Source organism: Propithecus coquereli, unplaced genomic scaffold (assembly GCF_000956105.1).
Source record: "Propithecus coquereli isolate 6110/MARCELLA unplaced genomic scaffold, Pcoq_1.0 Scaffold42, whole genome shotgun sequence".
Taxonomy (NCBI): domain Eukaryota; kingdom Metazoa; phylum Chordata; class Mammalia; order Primates; family Indriidae; genus Propithecus; species Propithecus coquereli.
This window is the reverse complement of record NW_012149952.1, coordinates 8,617,456-8,638,842: the sequence shown is the minus strand read 5'-3', so window position 1 is coordinate 8,638,842 and position 21,387 is coordinate 8,617,456. Positions and strand designations below refer to the sequence as shown.

Below are 21,387 nucleotides of genomic sequence, written 5' to 3'. Positions count from 1 at the left end.
GTAGAACACAGATGTAGGGAACACCCTTCCCTCATATCAATAACACGGTTGCTTTTGAAGTGGCTTTTTGCATGCAGGTGCCTTTGAGCACGGGCTTTGAAAAGCAGCTTCTTTTCCAGGTCAGCAAGATGGTAATAGGGGATGGGAGCTGTGTCCCTGGCCTCCCACAGACTCACTGTCCTTCTGGACAATTCTCTTGTTGGTCTTCCTCCATAGATGAAAGTAATCATGCGTAATATTTATTGCATACTGACTCTGGACCTTGTATTCTGCTACAGGGTTTATATTCATGATCTCATCTAATCCTTACAAGTACCTTGGGAGCCACCCTTCTAGACCAAATGCATTGGCCTACCTATACAGGTTGTTTACTGTAGGTTTCTGCTCTGATTGGGCTGGCTTCCTTTCTGATTGGTCAATGTACATGCCATATCTGTTGTTAAATATGTTGAATATCATCAATGGTGTAGGCACCATACTTGTCCCGGTTTTGTAGGTGAGGAAATCAGGCTGAGAGATTAAAGTACCTTTGCAGTGTCATGCAGTTAGTAAATGAAAGAGCCTGGACTAAAACCCAGTCTGTGTGACTGCTGGGCTTATTTCATAGCCCCACGCAACCTCTCAGGCTTGTGAATAAGCAAAAGGCTGAGGCCAAGCGTTTTAACTCTTTGCTAGTAAAAAGACAAGTAGCTTTTTTTGCCTAGGGCCTTAAGAAACATCCAGGCCCTTTGTCTGGCTACTCCATGTGCCTCCACCAGTTTGAACAAGCCTGGAACTTTGGTGGCATGGGTCCCCTTCTCATTTAGGGGGACCAAATTTAGCATGCAAAATGATAAGGTTTTTTTCCCCACTACTACATTTGGCCTTCAGAGACCAAATGAGGAAGGTTGCCTGAGCTACAAAAGGAAGTGGTGGGTTACTGAGCAATGGTGTCCAAGTTGAAACCAGGACGAAGGTAGAAGGGCATCCTAAATAGCGAGAATGTAGAAAATCAAAAACACAGCAGCTCTTAGTGTTGGAGTTGGATGGAGGGTGAGCAAACCAGTCCAGTGTTGGAAACCAGAGAGGTAGTATGGGCCATTTGCTTGGCAGCTCTGGAACAGTGGTAGGCAATTATTTCCCACAGAGTGTATTCTCTGCCATAGATTTGCAATCAGACCAATACAGTGTTGGTGTGGGTTTTTTTAAACTATCTTTCACAAAATGTGAGCATCTTTATAGTCTTAATCTGGAAGTGTGTGGCTGTGGAGGTCTCTGCTGACGATAGCCATCACCAACATCCCAGGTTTCTGGCAGGCAAAGAATCTGCATGAGCAGAAAGAGAAATGGAGAGGGTCAATTGTTCATCAATTAGCTTTTTCTTGTTTTTCTCAATTAAGTTTCCTTGAATAAATTTTTCATCGTAAAGAAGCAGCCTCTCTATGTTTCAAATAAACAAAGCTGTTTCCCTGGACAGAATGATGTTCACATTATAATTTGGCCATTATTGTTTTGGCCATATTCTCATTTACTCATAAATTCAGAACGCTGGGCTCTGGGCTCTCTGAACTACTAATAGCATGTTTTACTGAAAAAATGACTAGAGATTGGTATACTTTTAACTAACTTGGCATCAAAATTAAAGAGAAAGCTCTTAGAGAATTAAAGAATATTGGGAGTGGGGGATTTTGAGCAACCACCTTGTCAAACTCCTTCATTTCATACACCTCCCTGAGAGAGTGGAGAAGAGAATTTTCCCAAGATCAAATGAGTCATTGGTAAAACCAGGATTAGAAACCAGGGATCCTGATTCTCAGTCAAAGGCTCTTGGATTTTTACATCATCTTGTTTTTCCTAGGTCTTAATTTGGGCCCTTAATATCATAGTGAATAGCTTCACTTTTATTTCTGAAGCCCTAAGCACCAACTCTGACAATGTAAATTCCAAGGGTAGCTGTCATAGCTTTGAGTTTCTGGTTAGGATGGATCCGCCTCTGGAATTTTTGGACTCCTGAGTTTCCTCCATATTCCCATTCCTCTGATGATACATATGTGTTCCCTTCATTTTCATCTTTTGCTTTCCCTATTAATTTGACACTTAGGCAGTTGCTGTCATATGAGGAATATTTAGTCACATTTTCTTGAACTTGGCCCAGAGGAAGGTTATTCTTATGGCTTCTTCTCCAGCCAGTGGCTGGGTCATGGGCATGATAACCACAACTCCTTTGGCCACTAACTGCTGTTGCTTTCCCAGGATGTGGCTTGCTGAGGGCTGATGAATCCCATCTCAAGAGTGTCACCTGGGCCAGCTGTTTACAGAACATGACAGCAACCAGTGAAAAAAACTCCGTTCGGATGTAGGACTATAATATTATGAAATTGCCATTTAGAGACTTCCTGTTTTTGCAACATTTGAAGGTGCAAGCGTGTGGCAGTCTATGGGCAGCAAATGGTCCGGCTGAAAACAAACTGATTTACAGCTTGTTCGGAGGGCTTTCCACAAGGAGAAATCATAGATTTATAATGTCCCTTCCAATCATAAAGAGAATTCTTTCTAATGCAAATGTTAAATCTGATGTCATTCGGTATATTGGCCATACATAAATAAAGGCATAAATAAAAAAGGGAGATACTCTCCTAGAATTTGGTAACAGACAGTACTTACAGTTTCTGTGGCAAGCAGATGGCCTAAAAATGTTCCATAAGATTGTAAACTCCATAGAGACAAGGATTTTCTTCTGTTTTATTCACTGCTGTATCCTTGGTACCTGTAACAATACCTGGCACATAATAGATAATGAACATTTTTGAATAAAACATCATTATTAAAGTGTCTTTTTAAAGGTTTCCACTTAAGAACCTTCCCAGGGCCGGGCGCGGTGGCTCACGCCTGTAATCCTAGCACTCTGGGAGGCCGAGGCGGGTGGATCACTTGAGCTCAGGAGTTCGAAACTAGCCTGAGCAAGAGCGAGACCCCGTCTCTACTAAAAATAGAAAGAAATTAGCTGGACAACTAAAAATATATATAAAAAATTAGCTGGTCATGGTGGCACATGCCTGGAGTCCCAGCTGCTTGGGAGGCTGAGGCAGAAGGATCGCTTGAGCCCAGGAGTTTGAGGTTGCTGTGAGCTAGGCTGACGCCACGGCACTCTAGCCTGGGCAACAGAGCGAGACTGTCTCAAAAAAAAAAAAAAAAAAAAAAACCCCCAAAAAGAGTGTGTGTGTGTGTGTGTGTGTGTGTGTACATATGTATAAAATGGGTTCTTAAAATTAATTGATTTTCTTCTAATTGGTATATCTCTATTTTTTTAAACCTCTTTCCCATGGCCTTTGGTTCACTTCTGATGATCGCCCACCCTTTTGATTGATGCATCTGTAACATCTGCATGGATCATCATTGAATACTCCACCTGTGCCCATCTGGACTCCCAGGTAAGGCGATGAGCTTCCAAAAGTCTTCTCAGTGCAATCACTGAGAAAACTTTAATAGAGGCAGTCAGTCAAAAAGTTTACACAGAAATAAAAAAAACCTTAAGAGCAATAATAGTTCCCTGATTAAAGTTCAATTTGATTCAGTCCTCCTAAATCAATTATGCATATACTTATATTATTTGAACATTTCTATTATAAGTACAGTAAAATGAAAATTACAGCCTTGGAAAGTGCTGTGTACTTGACTTTGGAATTTTCTGATACTAAGAATCAATATATGGCTTTATGTTTTCCTTTTACAAATGTTTTATTTTTTTGTTTGTATTTTTCACCCAAAGTTGTGTTGTGTGTTGTTCACAAGGCCAGGCGCAATGGAAGGGATCTCAGCCTCTCTTCACTGTGTAGGAACCTAAGTCATGGGGTAGGTCAGTACACTCTAGATTATTTCTTTCTTGCCGCTAGAAAACAGGCACATTGGGCTCTGGATGGTAAGTCAGCTAATGGGGGTGTCTTGTCTAACAGATCCGATGTTAGGGCTCACCAAGTATATTGCTTTTGTTTCTCATAACACTTGCTTCCCCAGCAGTCTTAACAACTCAGAACCAAGGAATGGGGGCTTAACCACATTAGGGAGGATGATAAAAGAGGCATTTGTTGCTTCTCCGATGGTGATGCAAAAGCTCTGCTGCTAGCCATGCTATTAAAAGACTCTCTTAACTCACTTCTAAAGACTGCAAATGTATTTGATGCAAAGAAACATTTCTCCCAAGAAAATACACAGGCCATATAACCCATTTGGGGCACAAAAGTGTTACTACATTGTAATATTCCTTGTTCTGGCATAATAAAAAAACAAAAAGCTAACTGAGTGCATTTGCACCCTGAAATTAGCAACTGACCTGTGTAAAAGTTTACAGTTCCTGCCTGCTAATATCAGAAATCCACACAGTAGAATTAGTGTTTTGTGACCCTTAACACATATATTATAAAAACAGCTAAGCAAGTTTTTTGAATGGAGAGACATTGCTTACTTTGATGGATTTCTTGTGTTTGGGTGGAAGGGACTAGAGAGGTGATTTATATATTACTTTGTGTGCACTTTGAATTTTCATCTTTTAAAAGAGCATCAGCAAAATCTAATCGTTCTTTTCTCCTTTTTCCTTTTGTTATTTGTGTTTCATATATTCTTGATAATATGAAAAATTCCTGTAAATTCCTCCTAGGTCCTTTCAATCAGGCATTTCCATTTCAGTGTTACCACAGGGGTGGGTTGGGTTGGTTTTTGGTTTATTGGCTTTTGTTTTTTGCTTAGATTGCCATCACTCTTTGTGAAAGGGAATGAAATTAGCATGAGTGAGTGGTAGATCCATCATTCCCAACCCATAGCCCTGCAGGGGGCTGGCTCTCAGTGCTGCCTTGCCTCTTTCAGCCTTCTGATTCAGAATCTCCCCACTATTTGAGAGGAGCTAATGGGGAGCAAAGTGGGGAAGCCACCCATGAGCTGCTTCCCTGTGGTTTGGGAGGCTGGAAAAATGTGCTATCAAAGCAAAATGGAAAACTTTTATTATTTTAACTCCTCTCTGACCAAGCTCTTGCTAGCAACTGGTTTTACTGTTCCTTTAACAGGTGGAGGATTTTTCAGATTCTAGATGCAACAAGGTAAGTAACGATGTATTTTTAGTTTGACTGAACCCAAGTAAGTTAGAATAAATAGACTCTGCACTTGCCTGCTAGTTTAATTTCAGTACAAAAAATAGTTAAATTTGGGGCTGGGACGTATTCTTCCCAGGGCTCTTTTTGAGTTTAAAACAGCTGAAACCACCCAGGCATGTAGTCTCAGTTCTGAAGGCTGACCTAGTTCAGAAGTGGGATGAATGTTCAGGGCCACCAGCCCAGACAGGTGGGCAGTAGGTCAGTAGCTCCTTTTTCTCTTTTTGCTGAAATACAATGTCACAGTAGAGTGTGTTGTTAAGAAGACCTCAACCATCAATAGTGTTCCCACAGTACTTCCGGCACGCCTGCCTGTCCCTAGGCAGGACCGTGGTTTAGGGAACAACTAGGTCGGCATTTCATTGAAGGGAAATCAATTATTTGAAAATATCAGGGCTTTTAAAGTATGTAAATATGTAGACTTGCAAGGTAGAGTAATCCCACAGGCCAGAGGCCTTCATGACATGAACCCTGCAGGAGAGCAAATCTAATCAAACAGAAGATAGTTCCTCTCTGTGAAGGAGGGGGGCAATGGGAATGTTCCAGGCAACGACTGTTGCCATGAGCTGCCACCATCATTTTGCCATCAGAGTATCATAAGCCATTTTTTAAATGTGTGCTCTAGTTGCTTGGCACATTGTTTTCTAAGGTCATGATGCTCACCAGTACTGTATTTGGCCTGTTGTAGGTGTATTGGCTCCAGAAATATTTACCAGTGTGTCTGCTTTCTCTTCCTACCACCTACATCCCACCTTGTGCTCCCTGGCCAGATAGGTTAGAGAGAGCATAAGCTGTAGCTTTGGCATTCCTCCACAAGGACAGACTCCCAGTAAAACAGACTAGATGAGCCATTTTGGGGATGCCCAGTTTAGCTTTTAGCAGCTGGGCTTCCATATTCCCATTAGGGCCACAGTGGATTTACTTGAAAGCCAAGAATAGTAAATTCAGTGTTTAATTTTGTAGCCAGATTATAATTCATTGAGACAAATGGTATAGACACACAGACACCTAATCACACAATATTAGTATGGGAGGGCATTTAAAGCTCATAGATTGGATGTGTCATGGTAGCCAGAGTATTAGGTTTTGCTACTAACTAATGGGGTGACTTTCATCAAGTCCTGTCCCTGCTCTGAGCCTTGATTTCCTCATCTGTGAAATAAAATGGAGTGGATGACCATTAAGAGGATGGTCAATAACATAGGAGCTAATATCCCTATAATTGCTTTTATGGGGGAAATCTTGAGGATTTTGTTTTCTTTTTGCTTTAAAATTTACTACATGATAGCACCATCTCTGTATAACAGTTTTGTTATATAAACAAATCCTGACATACTCTATTCATATCATGGTGCTGATCAGTTGGACCAGAAGTTATTATCAGAGCAACTGATACCTGGTGTTAGTGAGAAAGAAGAGAGGAGTGCAGGTGGTAAGATGAGAAAGAAACAGTTTTGGCAAATAGCAATGGGGCCATTTTTGAATTCTGGTGAACTGAATGATATATGAAAACCTTTTGCAAGGCTAGCATATTTTTCAACCACTAGTAGAATAATGAAGCAACAATTCATTTGGTAATCCCCATTGTATATGCGGCTTCATAAATGTACAAGATTATGATTATCTCTGCCTCATAATTAACAGTTTGCATAAGTACTTGCTATATTTTAGTTGTCTGAATGAATTTTTGTAATCCAGAGAAAGAAGGGAACAATCACTGGAAGCCATCCCAAATGCCTAGTATTATCGCTACACACATGCACAATTAACAGCGACACTAATTGCATCAGACCAGAACCTCATTTGTTTTTCTATAGACAGCAAAAACATTAATTGTCAGAGTGTTTGTCACTCTCTCTCTTTCTTTGTCTCTCTCTCTCTTTCCTATAGCCAACTGTATCATAAGGTCTGCAGTTGGTTGTAAGCAAATTATTTGGTTGGATTTTCAGTGTATCATTTTGTGATGGAGTTTCCAAGTTCTGTTTTAATTTAGCAATCAAAGCCTTGAAAGCCAAAGACTTATTTTTATAATATTTTAACTATAAAAGTCTATATACCTAATGAATAAAAGGATGCTGACATGCCAACCAGTTCTGCTGCTGCATTTACATTCTGCTTTATATTCCATATCTTTAAAATTATTGGCATTAGACCTACATCTAAGAATCATAAAAAATCAAGGTTGGAAGGGACCTTTAAGATCTTCCTGTCAAATTCCTTAATTTTTACAATGAGTTTGATTGCCAGTAATTTGAATCTCAGTAACAACCACCAAATCAATGATTCCACACCCTTTTTAAACTTTCAAACCATTGGGAACTATTATAGTAAATATATTTGAATTATAAACGATTGTTTTGGAATCATATAGCTTCAACTTATTTTCCAAAGAGCTGAATCAGAATTCTTTAAATATGACATCATAAGGTTTACTAAATATAGCCATAATGTTGATGGTATATGTGTGAAAGGAGATATTCTCTGTAAAGCACCTGGCATTGAGACATTCAACTAATATCAGCTCTCTTCCCCTTATGCATTGATTACCTAACATTAGCATAGTGGAAGTATTCCACAGTGACTGAGAGTATGGGCTTTTAGTGTCAAACCAACCTTGGATCCAATCCTGGCACTGCCACTTTCTAGCTGTGTGACCTTGGGAATTTAGTTCAGTTCTGTTGGCTTCAGTTAGTTTTCTTGCATGTAAAACATAGAGTTGTTTTGAAGATTAAAATGAGATCATGCGTGTCAAGTGCTTAGCACTGTTCCTGGCATATAGTGAATAGTCAATAAATGGTAGTGGTTATTGCCATCATTGTCTGGTATACCCAGTACCAGCTTCACTGGATACTATTTAGGTTATTAAGTATGAAATGTCCGATTCCCTTAAGTACTAATTTGACAGTTGATATCTCTGACATTTCACTTGGACACTTCTGGTTTTATTTTTATTGTAAAGGTACATCCTCATTTTTTCAAATGCACGGTTTGGCTTGTGATTATCTTTTGAAATTTTTTAGAGCCATTTTTGCGAAACCATGGATAAGTCAAAAATTCATGTTATTTTTGAATATGAGTTCCATCATGGAACAAATGTAATGCAGACAGCTTGAAATATCAACAAAATATTGGGGAAGGATGTGACTAATGAACGCACAGTACGTCGATGGTTTGAGAAGTTCTGTTTTAGTGGGATTTTAATCTTGAAAATGAGCCACGTGGGCAACCCGAGACCAAGGTGGATAATTATGAGCTGAAAGCTGTAGTGGAAGCGAATCCATCTCAACCTACGTGTGAATTAGCAGCAAGGTTTGACATTACTAGTCCAACAATACTGGACCATTTGAAACGAATTGGCAAGGTAAAGAAGCTGGATAGATGGGTTCCACATGAATTAAACGAGCATCAGAAGAGAAATCGTCTCAAAGCTTGCCTTTCTTTGCTGTCACAACATAAAGGCGAACCATTTCTATACCATATTGTTACATGTGATGGAAAATGGATTCTTTTTGACAATTGCAAGCATTCAGCACAATGGTTGCATAAAGATGAAGTGGTGAAACACAGTCCCAAACTGAATATTCATCAAAAGAAGCTAATGGTGTCTGTTTGGTGGTCCAGTGCTGGTATTATCCACTACAGCTTCATGAAACCTGATCAACTGATTACAGTGCATGTCTACTGCAACCAATTGGATGAAATGATGAGGATGCTTGCGATTAAACAGCCAAGACTGGTCAACAGAGACAGGCCAGTCCTCTTGCAAGATAACGCTCGACCACGTGTTGCACAAACAATGCTGCTCAAACTACAGAGCCTGGACTTCGAAACTCTTTGTCATCCACTGTATTCACCAGACCTTGTGCCAACTGACTACCACTTCTTCCAGGCTTTGGACCACTTCTTGCAAGGAAAAATATTCAATTCTCAACAAGCCATAGAAAATGCCTTCTGTGATTTCATCCTCACTCGCTCTCCAGGCTTCTTTGCTGCTGGCATAAACAAGCTACCGTTAAGATGTCAAAACTGTGTTGATACTTTAGGCACATCCTTTGATTAATTGTACTGCTTCTTGTTTGAGATATAATTAGCTAAACTTTTTATTTGAAATCGGACATTTCATATTTAATGACCTAATAGTAGTAATAATAATATTTCTTGATCTCATGGTAGTTTGGGGTACCTACATATACATCTCTACATCTAAATGTAGGCACACAGAGTCCACAAGAATGGCATCAGAAAGACTGGTTTCCCAAAGGTTATCTGTGACCACCATGTTTCATAATCCAATGGCCTTTTCTCTGTTCTCAGTGTTCTTGATCTTTTTGGAGATTCTGGCACTGTTGAACATCTTCGCTTGCTTGAAAGTGTTCATAATTTATCTTGGTGTCTTCTTAACACTCCTTAGGTTTCCTTTTTTGGGATCTCTTTTCCATACACACACACACACACACACACACACACACACACACACATACATATGCAGCCTTTCCCTCCCCCTTTCCCCTTTAGATGGAGCAATTCTCAAGGTCCTGTCGTTGATCTGCTTCTCTTCTCTTGCTATGTTCACTCCCTGGGTAATTTCATCTCCTCACATAGCTTCACCTTTAACCTCTATACTAATGATTCCCAAATTGACTTCTCCAATCCTTAATTCATTCCAGAGCTCCAGGCTAACTCCAATTTCCAATTGCCTGCTGAGAATCTCCAGGGCAGGATATCCTAGGAGACTGAACGTGTAGTCTGGTTTTTGTCATCCTCTTCAGGAGTACAGATGGGGGAATCTAGCTTCAGAAGTATTAAGCGTTGAAAACAAGGAACAAGTGCGGAGCATTAGTCTAAGCAGAAGTAAAAGTGGTCTAAGTTAGCAAAGTGGTTTAAAATGAGCTTTCCAGGGAAAGCATCACAGGTAAACTGTGAATTTCTTTTATTATGAACTAGAGATTTCAATTGGCAGTTAGAACTTTAAAAGGTGCCTTTTCTATAGAGAAGGAAACGGCTTTCCTAAATGAAAATGAGTTCACGTTTTAGTAAACTGGAAGATTGGTGCTAGAAGATTTAGTGCTGGAAGATTGATGTGTTTGGAAAAAATGTTAATTAAAATCATCTTTCTTGGGACACTTATTATGGTTAATCTTGTTTGAGTATTTTCTTAAAGAAATGCACAAGCCAAAGGGAAGGATGATGTATTCAACCTGAAGGATGAGCCTGTGGGAATTTTGAGAGCACGTGCACGGATAGACACATACACATATGCTGGGTCAGGTATGCCTGAGATTTTGAATGTGTGCAAACAATTCTATCAGGGGTAGATAGATATTTTTTTCTTTCACTCATTCTGCAAATATTTACTGAATATGTCAGGCTCTCTGTGGAGCAATGAGGCTATGAATATAAAACATATAGGGTCTCTGTCCTTAAGTATCAAATACATTTTTCTTTAGTTATATGCAGGTACATTGACAATTTAATTTGCTGTAGAAATATCTGCAGCATGTCACAAATTGTTCAGTGACCATAACCTTGCTGACAGTCTTAATGACCAAAGAGGAACTTAAGGGAAATAAGACAGTGCTAAAGTGGGGAAAGAATGTGTATAAATCTGAATTAGAAATTGATTACTTCCTTTAAATTTAGTAAATATTGAATTGCTTTGGGGTTTTACATTTCAAGTTGGCTTGTCAGTGTTTCAGGCCAGAGTAAGAATGATTATGTCTAACCCTAAAACTTAATTAGAGCAAAGGGATAGACAAATCCCGGTTAATGTTTGTACCATTGTTAGGAGAATTAGTCTTAAGTGAGCTATTCCTAGAGAAACTACAGACTCAGGGTTGATATCTTTATCACAGAGAATAATATCCCATTTGCGGAAGGGTGGTCCCATTCTCCACCTTCCCAAAATTAAGTACAGTCACTCTCAGTTGAATTACTACCCTATGGATTATTCAAAGACCATTTTACTCTACAAATGGGAATCACCTACTCAGGTTGAGTTCCTTGCCTTCAAGGTTACACCCCATCCTCCCCTTTAGAAATGTGGCATAGGCTTTGTCTGCAAGTCTCAATTCCAAGGGTCCTTGGTGCCAACTGTCAATTTCAAAGTCCCCTTTACCATCACTCCCAGGTCTCAAGGATCCCTCCTTGCATTAGTAAACCTAGAAATCTACCTGGATGCTCCAGAGCTTCTGTCATGGCTATGCAAATGGCACCCACTCTCCATTCTAGTATGCTAGCACCTCCTTCCGATCTCTCATGGCACCAAAAACTCTCACGATAACGATGCACATACTAACCAATGCTTTTATTTCCTTTGCCCTAAATGAGTTAGAGATATTGATGAGTTAGGGGCATTATTTTATTCTCAGTGGAGGTTAGGGTAATAAAAACATCTTTGAATTTAGAGCCTTGAACATCTTTATTCTTACAGTTTTCATCAATCATAGTGTAACTTCTTTTACATTTCTCAGATTTATTCATTCAATGTATATCTACTTATTACTTACTATGATCCAGGCATTGTTCTAGGCACTGAGGACAATAAGACAGACGAGGTTCTCATTCGTGTGTTTCTTAAGGAGTGGTGTGTGTGTGTGTATGTGTGTGTTGGAGGGAAATTAATTGAAAGTAAACAATTATGCAAGTAGATGAACAAGATTATCTTAGAGAGTGATAAGTGCCATGAAGAAAATCAAACAAATTGAGTAGAGAATTGGATCAGATGGGTGGGGAGTGATCAGGGAAGGCCTCCCTGATGAGGTGAATTTTGCTGTTTGCTTTTGCTGGTTTTGTACAGACTTCAATTACACTTTGGGCCCTTTGGTTTCCTCTATTTTATGCTTTTCTGGATTCAATACCCATTCTAATTTTGCTACTTCTGGCCACCTCCCCGTAGCTAATCGTAAAGCATAACCCAACATACCCCCTTGTCAAACTTTTGTTCCACACTTTTCTTCTCCTTGTCAGCATTAGAGTTCAGCAGGTTCGCTCTCTTCCCTGTTATAGAATATAAATGGGCCTGCTAATTGCTTAGGGATATTTTATGTGATTACTCAGAGCATTTTTGTTACTCAAGGAAGACTACCTGTTGAAAGAAAAATCCAAGTATTAAAGGTTAGTAAGCATTTGGCTTTGCCTATTTTTGTAGGGGGAGGAGCCATTGATAAAATCAGTGCTCAAAATAGATGATCTCTAAGGTTCTTTCTAGCTCTAAAGTGGTACAATTAGTTGTTTTCAGAGACATGAGCCAAAATCTCTTTCCAGCATTCTGTTTCATTTTGTAAAATGGGTATGTAGGAACATTTTCTAGTGTATCAGAACTACTTAGATTACACATACGTTTTCTGGCAAAAGCCAGCTTTACAATTCTCGTAAATGTCACAAAAAGTTAAAACATTGCTTCTTCTTTTAACCTCTGCTAGCAAGGGCAACAATTCAGTGCCACAGATGCAATTGTGAACATCTTAAATGCTAATATCTGGAAGTTCACTGTCCTTTCTGCTTGCCCACAGGGAATCTTCAAAAAAAAAAAAACAAAAAAACAAAACAAAAAAACACCACTAAAATGGTTGGTTTCAAAATGATATGGTACAGGTGTTGCCTGTTAGTGAGTTAAGTGCCAAGAAAAGACTCACCCTAAATAAACGAAGAAAGAGAGAATTGTGGCTATAGACTGGGCATGCCCAGTTAAAGGTACACATCATCTTTTTAATGCTTTATTCTTAATGACAGCTGTAGCCCATTCTCCATCAGAAGATTTAAATGTCTTTGGGGGGGTGGGGTTTCTCAGTACTTTGGATCTTTTTCCAGGTGTATTTGTGGCCTTTCCCTTGTCTTTCTATTTCACTATTCTGGATGGGTTTTTTGTCTTAATGTTTTCCATTAGTTTGGTCTCACTGTCTTGGCCAGGGCATTCCGATCCCAACTATATATCATAGGAGATCTTATGTGCATGTAAAATGAAGAACACTATTTCACTATTTCAAGTTAGAAATTACTAGATTATTTCTGTTCCCCTTTCGGAGTTGAAATATTTTCTGCTTGGCAAATGGCTCTTCTCCAGAATCTTAAAATTGCACCTAGGAAAACTAATGACTGTCATTGTGGCACCATGGGGCTTCCTGTCCTTCACTTTCATTGGCTTACTATCTGATGGGTTCCATTGACTTTCCAGACAGCTCAGCCTTGCCTTATCAGCCAGACACTGGAATTATAAGGGGGCTTCATCAAGGCCTTGTGTGGTTTGAAAACTTTTCAGCCTTCTTAATTTGGGCAGTGGGTATGCTACAAACCATCTGTAAATGGCATTTGGCGGCACATTGGTCTTCCATCTCACGGCTTCTAATAAATACAATTTCTGACTTGATTTCTGCTTGTCATAGGGCACAGTTTACCTTCTCTTCTCTGGGAGCTATTGTTCATTTGTTAGGAGACCTAAAATAAAGCTGCTTGTGTACAGCCAGGGAATGTCAGAGTCATCTTAAACTGGCATAAATGGGCCTTTAAATGACCTTTACTGATTTTTCTATATTAAAATGTAAATGCACATGAGACAATGTGAGGAGCCTGTGCATAGTGTATCTTCCATTTTTTTCTTATGAATTGATTTGACAGCGTCAGAGATGACACATGAGGCAAAGAATTTCTTAAGCTCATTTCAGCTTATCTGCATGAAAAGGAATGCAAGCTACAGGGAAGATAGGGACCTTGCATGATGCTTTAGGCAGGAGCCATTTTCTGACTCACAAACACCTTTAGACGGTAGCCCACCTTGTGAACCTGTGCAGGGCAAAGTGGTCACTGTGATATGCTTTGGCTTGAATAACCTTTCCTGACTAATTAATGAGAATTAATTTCTGGTTACATAAGAAACAGGTTTTCTGAAATTCATAAAGGATGAAATGAACAGAGAGTCTGAAAACACTAATTGGTTATAATTATAAATGCTGACATCTTATATAAGAAAATGAAATAGGATAGGAGGATTGGAGCTTTTTGATGAGGATTCTCTAAAAAGCACACAATGTTGTATTATTGAAGAGCCATGTGATTTAATACTCAGTGATCATGAAATCTCATGTAAAGCCATCCACCAGGAGAGTTTGGTAAGCCTCATTTATTCCTCTCTATATGAGCATATTCAGTTTCTCCTTTACAATGCTAGTAAAATATTTATAAATTAAACAACACTCTTGAGGTTGATTTTAAATTCAACCCACATGAACTACAGTTTACCATGATTTCCTGAGCAGTGCCTTTCTAATCAGAGTGAAAACAGGATAGCTAGGAGGTAGTCCTCTTTCTCAGCCTTCTGTCCTGCAACAATCTCAAGCACAGGATCTCTGATTTTCCCTTCTCTTGTAGGAGGTGCTTCGTGTCTTGGCATTGGGTACTTTTTCACTACTTTCCATAGCCTGCAATCATAAGTCAGTTGGCGCTGAGTCATTTTGAGACTGAGGGGAAACAGGTGATGGCCTTCAGTAGATTTGAGGAAACCAAGAGGGGAATTCCAACTTGGTGATTATTCAGTACTGTTATTGAATATTTACTATTAATTGATCAATTCATTCAGTCATTACAGATATATTTATTGTGCACCTACCGTAAGCCAGCACTATTCTTAGTGCTAGGGATATGACAATTGAATAAGACAAGTGAAGTTCCTGCTCTCAGGGAGCTTACATTCTAGTAGGGGAAAAAATAGATAATCTGAAGGAAGCAAGTCAATAAAACATGTCCAGATTGTGATGAATGTTATGAAAGAAATAAGCAGAGTGCTAGGTAGGGAATGTGTAGCCTTTGGAATAACTTCAGTGGGGGCAAACTTTATCCTTTGTGGATGGACTTAATTTTTGGAAACACCAAAAATGATATAGAGCAAGGTCTCACAAATATATAGTAGAAGATCAAATCGATTGATTGAAAATGGTCTTGGCCCCAAATAAGGGTTATATATACTTAACTGTAATATTTTTTAGTGTCAATAGTGACAAACACTTCCATGTTTTTAAATGCAGTGAAAGGACTCTAGCAATGGATGTTTTCATTTGGTAATCATTTAGGCATCTGTAGCTACCAACAGCACTCACTGTCTCTATTTCCCAGCTTCTCTTCAATTCTGGTCAACGCTTATCATCACTGGCAAATGTACTTTAACTGTTCTGTTGGCATATAAAATAAACATTTAGAGATAGTCCAAACTATGTAGTATAGCTGTAACACATGAAATTTGATTGTGACAGCTTATAATTTAGTACTTTCATCTCATTAGCCCAAATAAAGTAAAATTTCATTTATGCTATTTTGTATCAAGTAGATCCATAGAATGCTAATATGCCACTTTGATGATGTACAATCAACTGGAGTCTAGGAAAAGAAAGAATATTATGAGCAAGAATGTTAATATGGAGATGAATGGACAAAGGAAGCCATAATAGGAGAATTGAAGACCCTTTGTGTGCTAACTTAAGTGGTTTCTACCACTTCCCTTTAGTGATTCAATTTGTTCTAGAAATTTCCCCAGTAAAGGAGAGCTTATAGAGGTATTTTTGTAAAATGGAAAGAAGCCAATGATAGCCATGTAATTACTTCTTTAGTGTGATTTTAGCTCCCTGTTTTGAGAAGCATTGATCTTCTCAATGGGTTTTTACTTGAGCAACTACTCTTCCAGACACTGTGCCGGGCACTAGGGGTGAATCATAGAGAGATCCTGCCTTTATGGGACCTGAAGTTGAATTGGGGAGACAGAACTAAACATTGTTGTGGAATATGGTATATGCTAATATAAAGATACACACTTGGTGCCTCAAAGAGTCTGCACTAGATTGAGGTTGTTGGGTAAGAAGCTACTAAGGGAACTATCCTGTGATTTACTGTAGCTAGTGATGGAGCAAGTATGTTCATTTTCTTTATCTCATATATAAATCTTTTTGCAGCCTTGACATGATTCACATGCATACATTCAATCTCTTTGCCAATTTTAAAGGCAGGTAGAGTAGTGAGATCCAGCACAAAATAAGAAGCTTTGGCTGGGCATGGTGGCTCACGTCTGTAATCCTAGTACTTTGGGAGGCCAAGGCGGGAGGATCACTTGATGCCAGGAGTTCAAGACCAGCCTGGACAACATAGCGAGACCCTGTCTCTACAAAAAATAGAAAAATTAGCCAGGTATGGTGGCATGTGCCTGTAGTCCCAGCTATTTGGGAGGCTGAGGAAGGAGAATCATTTCAGTCCAGGAGTTGGAGGTCGCAGTGAGCTATGATGACACCACTGAACTCCAGCCTGGGCGGCACAGTGAGACCCGGTCTCAAAAAAAAAAAAAAAAAGGTAGCTTTTATCGGGAATATTCTATAGTTTCTTCCTGAACACTAGACTGGTTCAGAATAACTTTCATCTGACCTGTTGTGAGGAGCTGGCCTTAATTTTCTTTTCTCGTCTCTCTTTTTCTTTTCTTTTTGCAACACTTGCTCCATTTCTAGCAGCAAATCTGAGCCAAAAGCACAGATTCATTGCCTCTTTGCATCAGACACTAAATAGACACTCAACAGAGGATTAAGATAGATAGCCCTGTCTTCTGGGAGCTTATAATCTAAAACAGACAACAAACTGGAAAGAATATCCAACACACCTGATATGCTCATTTCCCTTCTCCTATAAATCCAAAGAAAACAGAAGGGGTGAGTCACATTCTACAGGATTGGAAAACTTCCTTAGAGAGTAGTCTTTGTCTTTTGGTGACTTTTCAAGTTGAAAGGTATTTTGTATATAACATGCAATAGATTACAGTGCTATTTTTAAAAGTGGGGATGAGAAAGCAAGCAATATTCTTCCTTTCTTTTTTTACTATCAACAAGCTACATTGGAAGGTATGGACCAAATTAAAAGTGGATTCTTGATTTGCCATGGGGAAATTATATGCAGTATTTTTAATACTGTAAGGTCAGGGTCAACTTGTGGGAAGAAGAGGTATCATAAAAATTAATTTAAGAAACTAGCCTTGAGATATTTCCTAATAATCCCACAGGTGAATGCAACATCTGTGTAGTAATAAAGGTGCTTAGAGTGACTTTCTTAGCAAAAGGAGATATTAACAAAACATGACCAAAGCTCGAAGCTGAGGCAACGCCGTAAATAATGGGGGTCTTACTAGGTATTTATGTTATAAGGATGTGATCATTTGTAAGAAAATGGTGAAGAAGTAGGACACCTGCCAAACTAAGATTAATTTCCCTAAGCTTGGGTGTATGAGAGAGAGACAGAGACAGAGAGAGGAACAGAAATGCAGAGATAAAGAGACACAGAGTAGCAAGAGGCTAAGCCGGAGATGGGCAGAGACCAGGAAGTGAAAATCAGCCAAGCTAAAATTGCATTCCAACTCTATCATTAAATTCATTGAGAGACCTTGGTCAGGTCACTTCTCTCTGGGCCTCAGTTTCTCCATCTGTAAATTGAGGGGATGTATTAGAAAGTGACTCTATGGAATCTACTGACTCTCTGGTTCTACTCTTGAGTGCTAGGTAGATGAAAAGGCAAGCAGGTGGAAAGGTAGGAAATATACATGGGCAGGCCTGCAGATAGAAAGGCAGGCCATATCCATGCACGTGCTGGCTTAACAAAAATAGGTCCCCCAAAGTTGTGGGGGACCAGTGAACTATGAATCAAAAAGAGCACCAGCCACATCCACAAAGTCATCTCCTCACTTTTGATATTGCCATGGTGAACTGAGGAACTGGCGGCTTTCCTTTTGCCTGAGCCTTTTCTGACTGGCTTGGCTGACTCTCTTTCCTCCACAGGCTTGGAGGAATAGAACAGTTGTGTGAGGATCTGTAAATGGCCTCTGATGCCCAAATGGAAGAACTCAGTTGTCAGGGTTTGAGCATATGACCATTACCCTGCCTCCCCCAACAGAACCTCCCATTGGAGGGAGAGGTGGAGACTGCCTACTCTTCTAACTTCTAACACTTAAGGATGAGGAAACTCAAATAACCTACCATGCCTATTCTTACCTAACTTTCCTGGATGCCTGTCTGTAAAGTTCTATGGATAATTTTGAGCACACTGTGTTCCCCAGACTTTCAAAGTTTGCCACTTTCAAATGTTCACAAGTCTTGTTTGCAGTGTTGTGCAACTGATGAGAATAATTAGTACTTGTGAAGTTCCCAGCCAGCAAGTGACTTTAGTAAGCAGCTAACAATGTACTCAGTGGCCAAACTAAGTGCAGCAAAAAAGATGAGACTTTACAGATAGATTTTAGTATCTGGTTCATTTCATTTCATTAGTTTTTGAAAGAAGTAAAATACTGAGATTTTCTGCTTTGCTTACAATTTACCATCCTTCCCCAAAATATTAATAATACCCTAAGAGTTTAGCCTGAGAGCACATGGGCTAATGGTAGGTCCCCCTCCAGGTGAATTGGATTAGAGGTTGGCGTCTCAGGAAACTTCTTTGGCATCTGGGATACCATTTTGAAATGTATCCAGATCTTCACATTCTGATACTAGTACATATTGTAAGAATGCATGAAAAGCAACTCCATCAAAAATGCATTTCTTCACTGAAAGATGGATCACAGGATAACAGAATCCATACTGTGCCCATCACTTTTAGTACTTTTTTTTTTTTTTTTTTTGAGACAGAGTCTCACTGTGTTGCCCGGGCTAGAGTGCCGTGGCGTCATCTTAGCTCACAGCAACCTCAAACTCCCGGGCTCAAGCAATCCTCCTGCCTCAGCCTCCCGAGTAGCTGGGACTACAGGCATGCACCACCATACCTGGCTAGTTTTTTTTTTAATATATATTTTTAGTTGTCCGGCTAATTTCTTTCTATTTTTAGTAGAGACGGGGTCTCGCTCTTGCTCAGGCTGGTCTCGAACTCCTGAGCTCAAACAATCCGCCCGCCTCGGCCTCCCAGAGAGCTAGGATTACAGACGTGAGCCACCGCGCCCGGCCTACTTTTAGTACTTTCTTAAGAGGCTTTTGCCATCACTGAAAGCCCCACTTTTCCAGGCCACGTGAGCCCTGAGAAAAAAGGCCAGGATGAGCATGGTGTGTGAGGGTGATGAAGAGGACAGGCTGGCTGCAGTCAAGCTTGCTCTTATACCAAGTGGCTCATGGTGTTGGTTGAGTCTGGTGGAGCCTGCTTGGACATGATGCTGAAAGGCAGGAGAGAGGGGTTTGGCTCCCACAGACATCTCCCGCCTGACCTCTTCCCTGGACGTCAGACTCCTATAACCAACAGTCCACTCCTCATCTCCACCGGGTAGTTTAATTTGTATCTCAAACGTCACCTGCTCCCAAACAAACTACTGACGTTTCCCCAGAACTTGGTCTTCTCACATTTTTTCCCATCTCAGTAAGTGGCAACTCTGTCCTTGCAGTTGCTCAGGAAAAAACCCTCAGAGTATCTTTCACACTTCTTCTTTCCCAGACCATATCTAATCCATTAGCAAATTCTATCTACTCCACCTTCATAATATATCTGGAATATGACCACTTCTTGCCACCATCACCTCTCCCATCCTAGTCTAAACCGCAATCATTTCTTACATGTGCTTCTCTAGAAGACTCCTGGCTGGCTTGCTTCTACCATCAGTCCCCTACAGTCTTTTCTCTATCTAGTAGCCACAATAATGATCCTGTTAAAATGTTAAATTGGATCTTGTCATTTCTCTGTTCCAATCCCCCTCATCTCATTCAGTAAACAACACTGCAAGGTCCTGTAGAGTGTGGCCCCTTCCCCTCTCTGACCTCATACTCTATTACTCTTCCCATGCCCATTTCTCTCTATTCACACTGGTCTCCTCGCTTTACCTTAAATATGCCAGGCCTTCTGCTACCGCAGGGCCTTTGCACTTGCTCCTCTCTCAGCCTGTAAAGCTCTCCCCTAGATATCTATAGGGCCGGGTCCTTAAATTCATTCAGGTCTTTCTTCAAATGTCATAGGAATAAGATTGCCAAGCAGTCTGATTCTTAAAAAGAGATCACTGGACTTGGCCCCAGGAGGTCACTGATGACCTTTCAGAGAGCAGTTGTAGTCAGGTCATAGAAGAGGAGCCAGGTTGTTTTTCTTATAATCTGTAGCCCTTCCTAGGCTGTGTACTCCTTGGGTTCAATGCTTTTGTGTCATTCATCCTTGTTTCTCCAGCATCCTTCACAGTGCCTGGTACCCAAGAGGCACTCACTCCATGTTTGTGGAATGAGGGCACAAGTTTTATTTTTAAACAGTTGGTTACATTAAAACACATTGAATTGCTGACTGATTGTCAGTTTTTTACAGAGAATATGTTTGAAAAATAAAATCTGTGCATTCATTGTAGACACATTCACCGAGTGACATGGTGTTAAACATATGATTTAGAGGTTTTCAGTGCACTCAAATTGGGGATGGTGGCTAAGACCATCCTTGGTCTCTTAGGGAGATAAGAAAGTTCAATCTTTGCTTGTGTATGAACCAGCTCACTTCCCTTTTAAAATCCCCCTTTTAGACATTGGAAGGGCTATTTAAATTCAAAAGCTATGTTGTGGTTCACGCAAAATCTTAATGACTTTAGAGACAGATATTTAACAGATAGTTCAGATAGTTAACATTCAGCTAGTGGTGAAAAAACACACTTAACACGAGTACCCTAATAATTTTAATTGGGTTCAACCTTCATCTCCTTTATCTCCCCTCCTTTATTTAACAGTGTACTGGAGTTCAAAATACCAACGTAGGGACGGCGTTTCTTCTCATATGCTGCTCCCTCTTCTAGGCTCTGGCCTCTGAGATCTTTCCCTAGACACAAGTTAGAGAAGGTTGGCCTTCCCTAAGACTCTTTATTCTTACAGCCGTTGACACCAGCAGTAAATCCTGCTATCCTTTGCTGAGAACTGTATGAAGGTCACTTCTGCAGTATGGGCCTCTAAGCCAATGGCTGGGAAGTCTTGGCAGAACTCTGCTCCCGTTTCTAGCATTGCTCTTAAACCAGCTCTGCCTGCAAATGCCAGAGTTATCGACTTCAAGTCCTCTATTTCCTGACTGAGTTCATGACTTGTACCTTCTTACTCATGTCAGTCCCCAGGGGCTTCCCCATTTGCCCTGATGTCTACTGTGTTTATCACGTGAGACATTTACCAATAAGGGAGGAAAAACAGTATTATGAATGTGGTCAAGAATAGGTAGTCACTCTACCAGGAGTGCAGGAGGTCATTTCATACTCCTACAAAAGAGGATGTCTGTGACTCCCTCTGCTGTAAATCAAATGCATACTTAACTGTTATATGCCATCCAG

At 40.0% G+C, this 21,387-nt stretch overlaps 1 protein-coding gene across 2 annotated transcripts in view; it reads left to right on the top strand.

Moving 5' to 3' along the window:
• Positions 1 to 21,387, top strand: part of HS6ST2 (heparan sulfate 6-O-sulfotransferase 2) — a 282,979-nt gene that overhangs the window by 200,607 nt on the left and 60,985 nt on the right. Inside the window, exon 3 of one of the 2 annotated variants that reach the window (XM_012653284.1) lies at positions 5,037 to 5,069. The exons of the other annotated variant lie outside the window; for it this stretch is intronic. Within the exon in view, the coding sequence (XP_012508738.1) occupies positions 5,037 to 5,069 (33 nt within the window). The remainder of the gene's footprint in view (positions 1 to 5,036; positions 5,070 to 21,387) is intronic. 2 annotated transcript variants of the gene reach the window in all.